This window comes from Mus caroli, unplaced genomic scaffold (genome assembly GCF_978045245.1).
Source record: "Mus caroli unplaced genomic scaffold, Mus_caroli_1 scaffold_11, whole genome shotgun sequence".
In the NCBI taxonomy this organism is placed as follows: domain Eukaryota; kingdom Metazoa; phylum Chordata; class Mammalia; order Rodentia; family Muridae; genus Mus; species Mus caroli.
In genome coordinates, this window is record NW_028227266.1 from 29,594,277 (window position 1) to 29,609,644 (window position 15,368).

The following is a 15,368-nucleotide window of genomic DNA, read 5'->3' on the forward strand; positions in this document are numbered from 1 at the left end:
GTCTTCTACCCTGGCTGGGGAGGAGACTGTGAGAACAGATTCTGCCCTGCTTCAAACCATCGTGGTGATTTGGGCTTCTCATCTATAAAATGGGAATAATGATAGCACTAAACTAATAAGGTTTTATGGCATAGAAAAATCTTCCATAACTAAGTATTTAATAAATATGTTATAAAGGAAAAAAATAGAAACAGGAAAGAAGGAAGGAAGGAAGGAAGGAAGGAAGGAAAGAGATGGAGGAAGAGAAGGAGAAGGAGAAGGAGAAGGAGAAGGAGAAGGAGAAGGAGAAGGAGAAGGAGAAGGAGAAGGAGAAGGAGAAGGAGAAGGAGAAGGAGAAGGAGAAGGAGAAGGAGAAGGAGAAGGAGAAGGAGAAGGAGAAGGAGAAGGAGAAGGAGAAGGAGAAGGAGAAGGAGTGGTATTCTGGAGGATCACTTTTTCCTGTGGTTCCCCTTTGCACAGTCACAGACTGAGAGGCCACACTTGAAAGAGAGTTTAGCTGATAAAATAGCAAGTAGCATTTGGGTCAAAGGGACCACGAGCTTCTAAGCATGGACATCTACACGTTGAGACATTTTCCCTTGTTATTTTGGGATGGGACCCTTTACAGCTTCAGGGTTGATCATATCAAGTGGGAAGTGAGGGTTAGCAGAGAAGAGAGGAGAAGAGAGGAGGGAAGGGGAGGGGAGGGGAGGGGAAGGGAGGGGAGGGGAGGGGAGGGGAGGGGAGGGGAGGGGAGGGGAGGGGAGAAGGTACACCCTGCAACCCCCACAGGAGAAAAAGCCAGTCTCCCCACTAGAAGCATCTTGGAGGGCTGGCTTACAGTGACCTTTTGGGGAGTGGGTTAAGGGTGACTTTCCTCTGCCCGTCCAATGGTTTCTAGCTCCAGCGTGCTTTAGTCATATGAGAGGAAAAAAATGACCTCTGGAATCTGTCCAATACTAAACACTACTAAATTGGAGAAAGAGTGGGTACAAACAAAACACCTCATAAAAGGGGCAGAGGAGACTAGAACCAGGCGATGCTATAGGACCAAGGCCTCTGAAGGGGCGGCGGGTCCCTGGGTAGGGTTGGGGTAAGTGGAGAGGCAGTCTCAAGCTTGACTGAAGGTATAGTAGGTACAGTTCTATTCAGACTCGAGGGCAGACCCAAGAGAGCAAGCGTCCACAGTTGTCCAGAAGGTGCTGCGACATAAACTTATACATCGCTCCTGGATTTCAAGTATGAACACACCGGGAGAGAGGGGTGGCTGCTGCCTAATCCCTCACAACACCATGTCAAAGATCCAAAGGACCCAGTGTGGTCTTGCTTCCAGGGTCTGCAGAGTTCCTTTGAACACAGAGGAGTCACCTCCTCTCAACCTGCAGCTCTAGGCTGATGTGAGTGTGGACGAGAGAGGGAGAGAGCTTACGCTGAGGACAGTGGTCAGTGAAGGATGTGTGTGTGTGTGTGTGTGTGTATGTGTGTGTGTACTTCAAAGAAATCCTAGTAAGAATAGTGTGTACATGCACAACACCAGGACAAATGCTCCCCTCCCCTCCCCCCCTCGCCCATGTACCTACTTCTCACCGGGCTGGGGAATGAGACTTCAAATCTTTTGCTCATTAGCCTGGAACAAATTTACACTTGTCTTAGGGAACATGCAAACTGTTTCCAGTAATTTTAGAGACCGTGTGCTCGTCATCGTATGGCCACACGTGTGCAATAACAGAGCACACAGCACACCCTGGGACAGGAATAACAGTTCTTTTACTTAGAGAAAGGAAGGATAATGGTTACTTAGAAAGTGTCCCAGACAAGCTGTCAAATTGAATTCAGAAACTTGGAGTCTGACTCCAGGGCCGGGCTGGCTGGCTGAACTCCCCTGAGATTGGGGTTTCCTGCCTGCCAGGGCTCAGAGACAACGATTCTTTGTTTCCAGTCTCTCAATCTCTCTCTCTCTCTCTCTCTCTCTCTCTCTCTCTCTCTCTCTCTCTCTCTCTCTCTCTCTCTCTCTCTCTCTCCCTCTCTGTCTCTGCCACTTTCTCTCGAAATTAAGTAAATAAAAACAAAAATTTTTAAAAATCAAACACATCTCTGAAAGAGGGTCAGATAGGAAACAGATAAAACATTAACTCTGGATTTTTTTTTTAAGTTAAAAACAAAACCAAATACAAACCAGAGAGAGAAAGCTACTGTTTATCTATAATCACAAACCTTGCCTCTGGACCACAGAAATAGCTGAGAAACACACAATTATACACCCTCACCCACACACAAGCACACACAGAGAGATACAGACACAGACATACGCAGACATACACAGACACAGACAGGCAGACACACACACACAGAGATACAGACACAGACATACGCAGACATACACACATACAGACAGACACACACGCACACACACACACACAGCACATCATTTCTATTCTTGTTTCTATGTTCACCTACTCGCCCCTCCCCATAGACTCACAGTCTGAATGCGGGCCTCCCAAGAGCACGCCACCCTCGTTCACCGTACACAGGTGTGGAATGCAGACATTCTGCTCGTTTAGCTGCCCTCCCACTCAGATAAAACTTATCCTTGTCTTTACAGTCACAGAAAAATTCCAAGATACATAAAAGGGAAAAAGTCCAGCGAAGCCTTACTGAGGCCCATTGCTCTGCTGAACAATTAAAAGCCATGGCCGATCTCACTTTAGCTCCACCCCACTACCACTGGACCTTAGTATTTGGAGGCAAATTCCTGGCTCCTGCTTTGGGCTCCATACCTGAGCTTCCAGTCTCACCATGAAGTGCCTAAGCACATTGTCTCCAGTGCTGGAGGCCTACCCAAGGCTCACACATGCCACCCGCTGACACTTTGTTCACGTGTATAGGGACTCACCTTTTCGAAATACCACCCAGAACACCCGTGGAGGCAGATGACGGTGCCTACACACACCCCAGAATCAGAGTTTCCCCTGCTACATTTCTGTATCCATATCCAGCTTTTCCAGAGACACCCCTCCCCCACCCCCACACACATTACACCATAACCTCTCAGATGATGTCATTCTGAACACCAACGGAGACGCGGTGTGCAGGAGGCAGCAGGACGACTTTCTGAGACTATACTGCTCATCTGCAGATGTGATTGGCACCCCCTGGCTATCATATTTCCAGGATTCTGGAATTTTTATTGTATGGAGCAAATCCTCCATAAATCAGAGAATCAATGAGCAACTGAGAGAAGGCAGAACGACCCACAGAATTTAGGCCCATTCTTTACTAAGGCAACTGACCACCTACATCCTTTGCATGAACACACTGGGCCAGGGAGATGGCTCAGTGAGAAAAGCCACTTGTTACTAAACCTTGAAGATCTGAGTTCGAATCACAGAACCTACATGGTAGAAGAAACCAACTCAGCATGTGTTGTCTCTGCCCTTGAGCTATGCCACGTCAAAGCACCCATACCACACAAAAAGTAAGCTAACCTAATAATAAAAAGTCCTATACAGCTTGGATCTCTCATATACTAAATGCTTGTGGTCTAAAGTATTTTCAGTCTTGGATTTCTTTCAGGTTAGTGTGACTTTGGCTGGTCTCAACCATTTTATGGCCTTTGATTTTTTTGGGTTTTTTTTGGGGGGGTGTTGTTTTGTTTTTGTTGTTTTGTTTTTTGTTTAGTATAAAAGATATTCAGTAGGTATTTTCAACTGTGGCTCTTCCTTCCTTCCCCTTGGAGATCTTGAATGTGACAAGTGACTTTGCATTTATGAATGTGATTTGACAGCACTTCCTGACATCGCCTATAGGGGTCTCTCCCTAGGAAGGTTTTGAGCAGCTTGGCTTCTCAGCTATGGTGGAGCGTCCTGCACAGCGCTATACCATCCATTAGAGTACAATATCTTCACATTGTTAGCCTCTGGTAACCCTCAAATATATTTTCCCAACAATAATGTTAATTACTATTATAATTCGGGTCATAAATCATAATAATGAACTGTTATGAATATAATTTATCAAGCATTTTTGGCATGTCAGACATCACACTGATTTACAAGGGCATGGAAATTATCCTCACTTTATACATGATGAAATGCAGTGTTCTGACTTAATCGGAAACATCTCCCACAGGCTCCGAGCTTTTGGATGCTCGCTGCCCACTGGGTGGTACAATTTCATAGAACCTTTAGGAGACAGAGACTGTTCGGAAGAAGTGGGTCACTAGGGGTAGGCTAATGATAAAGGCTATAGCTTAACCCATGAACCTTGGTCCACCACCATGGGATCGCCCACTACCAAATGTTCTATTCTTCTCATCTCTGCGAAACGCTCCCTCTATCATGCTTTCTCCACCACAATGGACTGAAGTCTCTCCAAAACCGCAAAGTTTCCATCTTCCCCTTTCAAGTTGTTTCTGTCAGGTATTGTGACAGCCATACAAATAATATACTGAGACAGAAAAGGCAAACCCTTGCCCAAAATCACACTGCAGCTTCATTAGTATAACACTGAAAGAGGAGCTGAGTGTTTACCTTAGGTGAGTGGAAAACATTCATTAACAAATATTTAAGATGTTGAGATTAAAATGTGGGAAGCACCCCTCCCACATTTTATGGGGAGCAAACCAAACCTATGTTGGGTAGAATCTTTTTTTTTTTTTTAATATGGAACGCTTCACGGATTTGTGTGTCATCTTTGCACAGGGGCCATGCTAATCTCTGTATCATTCCAATTTTAGTATATGTGCTGCCGAAGCGAACACGGGTAGAGTCTTGTTTTGCCCCAAATATGGGTGACATCTAAGGAACACTGGGAGCTCTTGGCCTTATTATCCTTAACTGCAGGACAGGGACAAGAAGGTAGCAGCTGCGATCTCATGGTGATGGTGTGTGGATAATGGATAATGGATGTGAAAATGTTTGGTAAGTAGATACTACAGAAGGGTTGCTATTTCATGCTTGACCCTTGTCCTTGGAATTCTTGAGAGGAGCGGCTCTCTTAAGCATGATCCATAAATAGCAGCTGGGCATCCAGCATATGTGTAATTGGGGTGATTTAGCCCCTCTCTTTTCAATCCTTGGCAAGTATGAAGACAGACTTTTGATCCATCAGTCAAGGTAAGTGCGTGATGGAGCTTCTGCAGGCCATCTACCCTTGGCAGCTAGGGCAGTGGTTTTCAGTTTTTCAAGTTAGGCATCAAGTCTTAAAGGCTCTAGGTGGGGGCCTAGAAGCTCAGAGCTCCACCAGGCCTTGGCAGCTATGAGGTCCAGAAGTAAGTGAACAAGGAGCTCTATATCTGCTGCCTGTTGGAGAGCTGGAGGTATTGAGATAGATGCAGGATGAGGGCTAAGGAAATGAGGGCCTTAGGCATGTAGAGGAGCTCTGAAGTTAGGTGCTTACTCTTGCCTGTTGTGGGGGGCAGTGGGCACTTGCAGAGGGTTCTAGGGCAGGAGCTGCCCAGAAAACCAAAGAAAAGCTGGGACCTTGGATCTACCACCCAGGATCAGCAGTCACACTCTGGATTTCAGTGTGCAGGACAGGGAAGAAGGGAGTAGGGTCAAGCTTTTCTCTAGAAGGCTTGTGTGGAAAGGCCACTTAGTCTCTTGAGCCCCAGTGCTCCCCCATATACCCAAGTTAGCAACACATGATCTGTTTTTAGAGAGCTAAAATGAAGGCATGGGAGCAGGGAGTTTCTAAGAGGTAAGATGCTAAACTCATACCTAGTTGTCAATAACAGTAATAATGACATCATCAAGGGCGAGATGTTTCACCCACCCGTGCTTACAATCAGTATATCCTCAGGTCTTTGTCTAGGATGACCTGGGGACAGAGAAGGTCAGAAGGATCCAGAAAGACCTGGAGTGGCCCTGGATGTGCCGGTTATGTTTCTTCAGTACAACGAAGCGGGGCTTGTCCAGCTAGAACTTAAGAAAAAAAATCCCCAAGGCCCCCATAGGTACCCAGTAGAGATTTAGAATTAACACATTGTGTTTGGGCCTTAGCCTCAGTATTTTTGTTATTTATGCATTTAATTTTTTTAAAATAAAATTTACCATTTTAACCACTTCCAAGTGTATAACTTAGCCACACTCTGCACATTCAAAGGCAGTGAAATCGTCACCAGCTTCCATCTTCAGTACTCACTACCACCAGTCAGCACAAAGTACTTCTCTCTACCTGCAGCCTCTGGCAGCCAGCCCCCCATTTCCATCCAGTGAGCTCCAGGGCTCCAGGTTGATACAGAGGGGGAAGTTACAGAGGACTTGTCCTTGCACGTCATTGTTTTTACAAAGTCTACAAGGGGCTCTCTGTGCCCTTAAGACCGAAGGCTATGGTCTAGTAGATGCTGGGTATAAATTTGTTTCTGAAAAGGGAACAGAGATGTAGCTGGAGGCAGCAGTGAAAAACTACAGAGACAGAGAAAAATGTTGCAGAAATTCAAATTTCTGCACCAAATTACACTTAGGAAAAGATAGCTAGAGGAAAAAGACTGTGTTTTTGAGGAGGAACCTTGGCAATAAGGGCCATTAAATCATACGTATTTTAAAATATTTCAAATATATAGTGACTGTAAGTACTTTGAGAACTCAGAGTGATGTTACTAAGCATCTCTGCAATGTGTAACAATCAGGTGAAAGACACAGACTCATCAGTCACTTCACAAATGTGATCACTGGGGCTGGGGAGACAGCTCAGCTGCTGAAGTGCCTGTGGACCAAGCATGAGAGGCCAGATTTGGATCCCTGGCAGCCGCTAGAAGCCATATGCCTGCCACAGTGTGGCTCTCAAATCCCAAAGCTAAGGAGGGAGAGGTAGGAAGGATTCCGGAGCTCACTGGACAGCCAGCATAGCGGAATGGATGGGTTCCAGGTTCAGTGGAGAGCAACCCAGGGAAACACACCTGATGCCAGCTTATAGTCTCCACATGCATGTACACAGATATGTGTGCGCATGCACATGCAAACATGCACACACCCTCAAACATGTACACACACACACACACACAATCCTATTAGCTGTTTTGAAATATTGAATTGACTGCTGTCAATCATTCTTTTCTACTCTGCCTTAGAAGCTGTTCCTTCAGCTGCATGAGATCCCCACTGGCCCCTCATCCTCTATAACCTTTCCATTCATGGCCTTCCCAGACTCTGGTAACAACCATTTCTCTCTTACGACAGTGGCTTAAGTGAAAGGGGAACGTTCTTTCCTTACCATACTCTGAGGGGCTACAAACCATTCAGGGGTCACTTTCATGTTGTCCCACCTCTCTGCACAGAAAGGAAACAAAAACAGCTGACTCACAGAATGGTGCAAGCTCCAAAGCAAAGTATGTACCTGCACCAGGCACACTCCAAAATCCTGTTTAAGTGACAGCCAAGGCTGCTATGGAAATGGTTGACAATAACCGCTGTCTTCCTGCTTTAAGTACATTAAGCTTGACAAATAAGGTAGAAAATGTTCAATGGTTCCAATTGGGTACAACTGAGACTCACAACACATTTACAGGTCTGTGGAAATTGAGTTTTGAAATGTTGTCTTACGTTCTACATACAAATAACCCTGAGATAGCGTCAGTCAGTGTTTAAGGAGGTAGGCAGGCTAGGAAGGACGATCATGCCATGCTGAACTAAAGCAGCACTCTAGTTGATAAGTACCATGAAGGTACATTAATAGACTTCATCTCCTCAGCTTCTCCCATTTGCGCCTGATGCCAGCCAGCACCTGCCCTTTGCAAAGCACGGAGCAAAGGCACCCGTGGGCACACACCCAGCTCTGATTGAATGCCGTGTGTGCCTCTTATTCAAAGAGAGACATAGTCAAGGTGGCATTGATGTCTTCTATTTCTTTTTCCATTTAATATTTAAAAAATAAAGATAGCTATTAGGGAAGAAGAGAGGCAGAGAGGTGGGAAGAGGGTGAAAGGGGGGAGGAGTTTGTTAGCTTTGTATTGCTAATGTACTTTATTTTGTGGCAGGCTGGCTCCTTCAGCCAGACTACCTCAAAAGGGGGAAGCTCTCCTAAGTGGAGAGCTTTACTGGGAACAAAAGATGCACCTGCAAAACCCTGCAAAACCCTGGCTTAATCGTCTCTAGAGGCCAGGGCCGAGGCTGGGAGATAAATGCCCATCACCACCTGAATGGGGGCAGCCGGTGCGTTTGCCTGGATGCTACAGTCAATTTATTTCAGAAGAGGGTTGCTACCCAGTAGGAGCTGGCGGCTCCTTCGAGCAGCCTGAATGAGGCGGCAGGGAGACAAATGCACTCTTAACACAAAAGGGCCAGCGGAGGAGGGGCTCCGCCTGGCAGGTAGAGCCCAGGGCCAGGGCTGCACTGAACTCCTCAGCAGGAAGGACTTGGTTAGTGACTGCATTGTCTGCAGACCAGTTTCTCAACCTAAACCAGTATTTAAACCAGTACGAACAGAGCAGATAGACCATTAGTTCTGTCTACCCAAAAGTCTCATTGGTTAATTCTGATGGTACCAGCATGCTGTGCAGTAAATCCTAATTCAATAGTTCAAAACATGCCTTCCCTTCCTGCTCTTCCCTTCACGTCCATCTTTCTTCTTTCTTTTCCTTCCCATCCTTCCTCTCCTTTCTCCCTCTGTTTAGTGGCTTATTTGTTTCTTTCTAAACCTGCAAGCCATGGCTCCATCGTCAGCCATCCTCAGAAGCTGATTGCTTTAGAGTCAAGACTTGACCCTCCTTGGAAGAACCCTGAACCTGTCATGAGTCTGAGGATGGAGATGTGACAAAACCAGGGGACCAGACCTCAGTGTATTCATCATGCAAATAAATATTCTCTGCTATAGGCATGAGTAACATGATGGGACAGGAGATCATCAGACTGTAGAATGAGTGGGCAGAGCTTCAATTCTCACACACAAAAATATCATTCATCTGATTTGGGGACTCAGTGGCCAAAACAAGACTAGGTTGGGTAATAGTTGTGTGTGTGTGTGTGTGTGTGTGTGTGTGGTGTGTGCGAGTGTGTAAGTGTATGTGTATATGTGGGCATGCATGTGTGTGTATGTGTGTATATTTGTGTGTTTGTGTGATCATATGTGTGTATATGTGAGTGTATGTGTGTATATGTGAGTGTATGCATATATATGTGAGTGTTTGTGTATATGTGTATATGCATGTTTGTGAGTATATGTGTGTATGTGTGTGTATTTGTATGTATGTGTATTTGTATGTGTGTATGTGTGTGTGTGTTGCTGGATCAAACCCCAGGCCTCACACATGCTGTGCACGCACTCCACCAGCGAGGTTGAGCGCCAGTCCCTGCCAATGAAGACTCTGAGAAGCATCCTTGTGGTGCTCACTAAAACCATTTTTTCAAGACAGTTTTCTTTCTCGCTGATCAAAACCAAATTATATCAAATGAACTGTTTGACTAAACCAACCCAAACCAGAACAGGCCAACTCATCCTAGACCAAATCCTCAGATCACCACTTTAAACACGAACCGAAAATGCTAATTTTTCTTTTAGGAAACAAACAAACAAACAAACAAAACTTTATAAGGTAGACATACATTCCATTATCTTCACCAGGATAGCCCCCAAGTGTCAGCTTGGAAAGTCAGCCGATTCATTTTTCTCTAAGGACAGTCCCCTTTCTTTGGGTGGGGGTGACTTTAATTTATATTCTTGTGATGTTTTTATGAGATCTTTCAAAGCCTCCCTTGTAGTTCTGAAACTGGTGGCAGAGGAAGAAAAACATGGTCTTTAGAAAGAAAAAAAAGTTTGTTTTGTTTTTTTGTTTTGTTTTGTTTTTGTTTTATCTTGTGTCCTAGAAAAATAGTTTCCCGAGAAAGGACTTGGTGTCCAGACATAGCATCTCCCACCTGTCTGAGAAGGATGAACCTGTGCTGTGGTGAGAGTGGAGGGAACCTGGGCACATGAGGGGACAGACTCACCTTCCTTGACATTCAGTCGTGAGGACTGGTCTGTATGGGAGGTTGTGTTATAGGCCAGCAGTGAACCTGAAATGAAAGTAAAAACAGAAATATCAAACTTCTTCGGTCTGAATCTAGAATGTTCTCCAAAAGGCCTGTGTGTTAAAGCCAGGCTTCCCAGCATGTTAGAATTAAGAAGTAGAGGAAACTTTAGAAATGGGGCCAGAGTAGGAGGCTGCTGACCCTTGCGTGGGCCGTGGATTGTGGAACCCCACCTCTGGGATGTCGATACTATAACAGACAATTTTCTCAGTGTCTAGAGCAGCAGATCTCAACACGCTGGTGTGTGGTCTTCTAAACGGAAGCTTTGATGGAAAGGTCTCTGCACCAGGTCCAGTGGAGCTACTTGGGATAGACGATTGTTTTTCTGTTGTGATTGCATGTAAAACATATGTTCCTTTCTTTCCTCAGACTAGATCTGTCCTTTGGTTTAAAGTGATCCCAAGAGTTTATTTTATAAATTGGAGGCATTTTTAGGATTCCTCTCATGATTCTCCTGGGGATGTTTTTGTTTTTTTTTTTTTTTTTAGCCTTCAAAATGAGGGCTGGGATCTGCTTTTACAAAGGACGCCATGAGCTCAACACATGTGTTTGAGGCTACCAAAGCCTTTCTAAGCACAACTCTTCTCACTGCGACATGTGGCCAAGGGAACTGACTGATGGTCAGGCTGGGAATGGCTTGTCTGCCATGCCTCTGCTTAGCCTCCAGTCAAGGAGGGGCTGGGAAGTAGAGTGGTGTCCCCTTTAGCTACGGATGTTCTGGTTGAATACTCAGAAAATATGAGTCTAACCAGGGCAGCCAAAGTCACCTCTGGTGGGACATAAGACCTTTGGCTTAGGTACCTATCACTTCTAGGTCTCAGCAGTTCCTAGGTGAAAACCAGGAGGTGGTGGGTACCATTTAAGGACTGCTATATGCCAAAGTGCAGATATGTAGATTACATTTTATAAGGGACACAGCCACCCAAAGGCAACATTCCATCTTCCAAGAATATTAGTGACAAATTGACAAATTCATCTTAGTCTAAGCTCTCATACTTCAAAGTAACAAGTTTATTTGGGTATAGCTCCCCTGGTCACATGTCCCTCATCTATACTGGGCGAAAAGTGACATCTACAGAATGTGGCTTTAATAAAACTAAGCTCAGAAGGTGCACTGCAGAGATCCTAGCTTGTTTTAAACATTCAGCAGAGGCTAGCATTTATCATGACTGCTTTCAGTTACACAGAATGGAAACCCTTTACACAGAGCTTGCGGGCACTGGCCTTTCTGGCCGGCTGGAATTCCAGCTAGGGATGGATTCTGCCGCAATGAGGGATAATTCTCCGTGACTGGACAGAGCTTCAGAAATGGAATCAAACGTTCCAAGAGAATACCCCAAACCTCTCAGGGGTAAGAGCAAGAATGTCTGTGCCTCAGTCCCAGGCATTTTCTCCCTCAGGCAGAACCTCGCTGCTAGAGCAAATAAAGAAAAATAATGGTCTCCAAGCAGCAAACCACTCCAGTCATTAGTTAGACAGAGACGGAGCTCAGATAAACCACATTTATTAAATTTCCCCCCATGGTCAGAGTTCCTCTCTGGGCACACGTGAAGCCACAGGAAACTCCCAGAATGCCAAGAGAAAGGGTCGCTTGACCTCCCCAAAGCCTGCATGAAATACATATTTCATGGTAACCTAGGGGAGAGATTTTGCCCCAAGACTGTCTTAGTTCAAGTTTCACAGGGGAGGGGCAACCTACATGGGGTGGGGCTGGTTTCTCCCCAGGGAGACACGTTTTCTTTTCACTGGGTTTTCTTTCACCAGGTTTTCAGGATGCCAAGGGTGCCCCTTGTGTCTTTTTTTTTCTTTTTAATTACGGTAACTTGCCCTGTTACAGGGGAGTCCTTCCTGGAGTCTGGTCTCCCATTGGAGGTTTTGAGTTTCTTCCTCCTGCTCTGAGGATCTGACCTAAGCAGTTCTATTGCTGCTGAGTCCTGAGGAATTTCCTGAAAGCAAGGGCCACAATCAATGGCTATATAGGACACACACACACACACACACACACACACACACACACACACACACACCTGTGTGTACTCCTATACATGAAGGAGTATGTGCCCTTGCTCAAGATTTATCTATCCACCTTGATTTTTTTGCTTCAGAGTCTTTTGTTATGACCTGAGCCAGCTGATAGATAAGGCTGGCTGTCCAGTACGCTTCACGAATCCACCTGTCTCCACTTCCGCAGTGCAGGGACAACTGAGGCAAGTGTATGCTGCCACAACTGTTTTTTTCCACATGGGTTCTGGGGATCAAAGTCAAGTCTTCACAGTAGCATGCCTGGCTCTTTCTTGACTAAACCATCCCCGCTTCCTCCCAGACACTATCTCTCTTACTTAGTCCTTGAAGGAGCCACCCAAAGCATGCATATGCTAGCCTCCTCCCACAGCTGAGATCAACCTTTAGGGAAGTCAAGGCTTACGATCACACAGCCAGAGGAACCAGGGCCAAGAGACAAGATCAACTGATGGGCTGCTCTATAAGACCTGTCCTCAGTTCAGAAGCAGGAGCATCCTTTAGGTTAAATCAATACAGGCAAGATGGGCAAGAACGTATGCATGTTTATTCCAGCACTCCAGAGACTAAGGCAAGAGCACCACCGAAAGTTCCAATAGGCTGAGGTTCACAATGAGGCTGTCTCAGAAATTATAAACAAACAAACAAACAAATAGTAAGGGGGGTAGTAAAGGCAGAAGGGAAGAAGGGAGGGAGGGAGGGGGAGAAGAGGAGGGAGGGGGAGGGAAGGAAGAAGGGAAAGAAAAGGTGCTGGAAGGTGAGGGCAGGTGTCTTGGGGGCTAGTTGTACCTTGTGATTTTCATAACTCCCTGCATGTTATACCTCATTTAAAGTGTTGTCCACTCAGTTATGTGTGTGTGTGGGGTGTGTGTGTGTGTGAGTAACAGGATATATTCATGTGCACATATATGTGTCTGTTGGTTTGAGACACATTTTGCTCTAAAATGTAGCTGTTGGCAGTGACCCGGTCCTTCAAGATAAGAGCTTGAGGACAAGATTACTTTGTTTTCTCTTTTTCTTTCCTCTGCTCTCTCTTTTTTCTCCTTCTCCTTTCCTCCCCCTCTTCATTTCCCTCCTCTCCTCTTCATTTTTCTTTGTTGGGTCAGATTCTCATGTATCCCAGGCTGGCTCAGCAGCCATTACACAGCCCAGGACCATCGTAAATGTCTGATACTCCTGTTCCCACCACCCAAGTGTTGCAGATGACAGGCAGGCACCACCACACCAGTTTCTAGGGTGCACAAGATCAAAACCAGAGTGTCCTGCATGCTAGCCAAGTGCTCTACCAACTGAGTCCAGTTGCCCCAGTCCAGCAAGGTCATTTTCCGTTTTTTTGGATCTGAAAGGAGTTTAGTAAAGTGAACATAGGATGGGACTTGCAGATGGGAAGCCCTGAGCTTCCTTCAGCTCTGCAGACTCTCTAACTTGCTTTTCAGACTGGACACCTGGAGCAGTGTGGACAAGGGACCTGGTGCCAGAGCCTTTGTCTCTGGCTCCATTCATGTTACCATAGAACCCAGCAGCATCTACCCCAAACCAACCCCAGCCAGCCAGTCAATTCCTAGCTCAGTTTCTTTGTGCTACAGCCAGCCCCAGTCCTAAATGCACACTGGGGAGGGAAGTAAGGCTCTACGCACTAAAAAACAGGCCAGCTGACTGCTGAGTCCGAGGCCACTGGGCACTTTATCTTATTGGAAGCCTGCCTTCTTTTCTTGGCCCGATCCAGATGGAAAGTTTAACACTTCCTTGGCGTAATGACTGGGCCATCACCTTTGCATGGCCATCTGAGGTTGCAGGTGGGGATAGCACAGAGTGTAAAATGTGTTTTCCATTACGTTTAAATTAAAAATGGGAATCAAGCTGGAGTCCTTTTCTATGGTGTCCCTGATACTTGATGTATTTCATCCTCTGGGGCTGCCACTGTCTGAAAGTGTGCCTTCTTAGAAGGTTTCCCAGCTCAGACCCAGATGGACATTCCACCCACTTCCTTTGAAAAAACGAACAGGAGCAACAACAAAACCCCTTTTCTTCTGCTTCGGGCCACTCATCCCAGGAGCTTTTGGACTCCCAGACATCCCCAAACTCCCCCCAGTGGCTCTGTGACTGAACTGTTAGTTGGAGACAGATAGCGCTGCCTCATTGGCCTTGGCCTGAGAAGGGACTGATCTCACTTGCCCCATTCTCAGCTGCCAACAGTGCCTCTGTCCAGTGGGTATATCTGGGAGATCCTGGCAGAGCTGCCAATCACACCCAGAGTCTGGGGGAAGCGAGGAGGTCAGGGTGCGTGAGAGGAGAGATTTGGTTTGATTGGCTTCACTCGTGGAGGCTGCAGAGGAGTTTTGCAAAGCCTGTATCTATTGGTGCAACACAAATGGAAAGCCATGTGGGGACATTGGTTTTGCCCTCAAGTTGGAGGCTGGAGAAGAGATTAGCCCTGGAGATGAGAAGGGAGACAAATGAGGTGTGGTCTGCCTGTGTCAGCATCTTAATTCAGGCATATTCAAGCATCCTGCATGAGAGTCATCAAGTCCTCTGCATCAGTGACCTTAGCTCAGACTGAAAGCTTCAGTGGTCCCAGTATCAAAGGTAAGGACAGGTACTTTGTACATGCCAGATACCTTTGGATGGGCTCCTGAAACTAGCCAGCCTCAGTTGCTTTGGTCAAGAAACAGGGATCATAGTTTTGTTCGTGGTGTCCACAAGGGGGTGTTCTGTCCACAGGAAGTGAATGACACCTGGGCTGGTGTCTGCTTGTGTCTCAGATATTTCAGCTGAACTCCAATAACTGCAGGTACCCTAGTCAGTCCTAGTCCCTCCATCTTCTTCCTAATGCTACACAGGTATCCCATCTGGAACAGCCAAAAGGAAGGCCCAGATGTGAATTTCTTCTCAGAGAACAAGAATAGTCAACTGTCTCTTGTGAAAGTAAATTTGATGCAAGAATGCAGTACCCTACAAGGAATTTTTAAAAAATAAAAAACACAAACAAAAACAAAAACAAAAAACCAACTCAGACATAAGAGATTAGAAAAGTGCCATCAATTTTTTACAGTGTGTGTGTGTGTGTGTGTACTTGTATGTTTTAGTGTATATGTGGAAGTCAGAGGCCATCTAATGGGAGTAGGTTCTGTCTTTCCAACATATGGGTCCCAAGGATTGAACTATGATTGCCAGGCTTAGCAGGAAGTATCTTCTCCCACTGAGCCATCTTGCTGACCCAATTTTGACTTCCAACAATCCATGCTTTGGCTAGTCCCCAGGTTTTCTGTATTGACCTCCCTTTACTCTACGCTGTGTCCTACATCTATGTTGTGAGTCTCAGCTCTTTTCCCTCTATGTCTTGCCAAAAGGGGAATCATTTAGCCC

At 45.9% G+C, this 15,368-nt stretch overlaps 1 protein-coding gene and 1 non-coding gene across 4 annotated transcripts in view; both read right to left on the reverse strand.

The window, feature by feature from the left end:
• Positions 1–15,368, reverse strand: part of Fli1 (Fli-1 proto-oncogene, ETS transcription factor) — a 121,380-nt gene that overhangs the window by 20,339 nt on the left and 85,673 nt on the right. For all 3 annotated transcript variants that reach the window (XM_029482123.2, XM_021172154.3, XM_029482124.2), the window contains exon 5: positions 9,903–9,968. In XM_029482123.2, the coding sequence (XP_029337983.1) occupies positions 9,903–9,968 (66 nt within the window). The remainder of the gene's footprint in view (positions 1–9,902; positions 9,969–15,368) is intronic.
• LOC115032110 (U6 spliceosomal RNA) lies at positions 4,635–4,738 on the reverse strand. Its single transcript, XR_003837737.1, has one exon. It is a non-coding gene; the product is annotated as a U6 spliceosomal RNA (small nuclear RNA).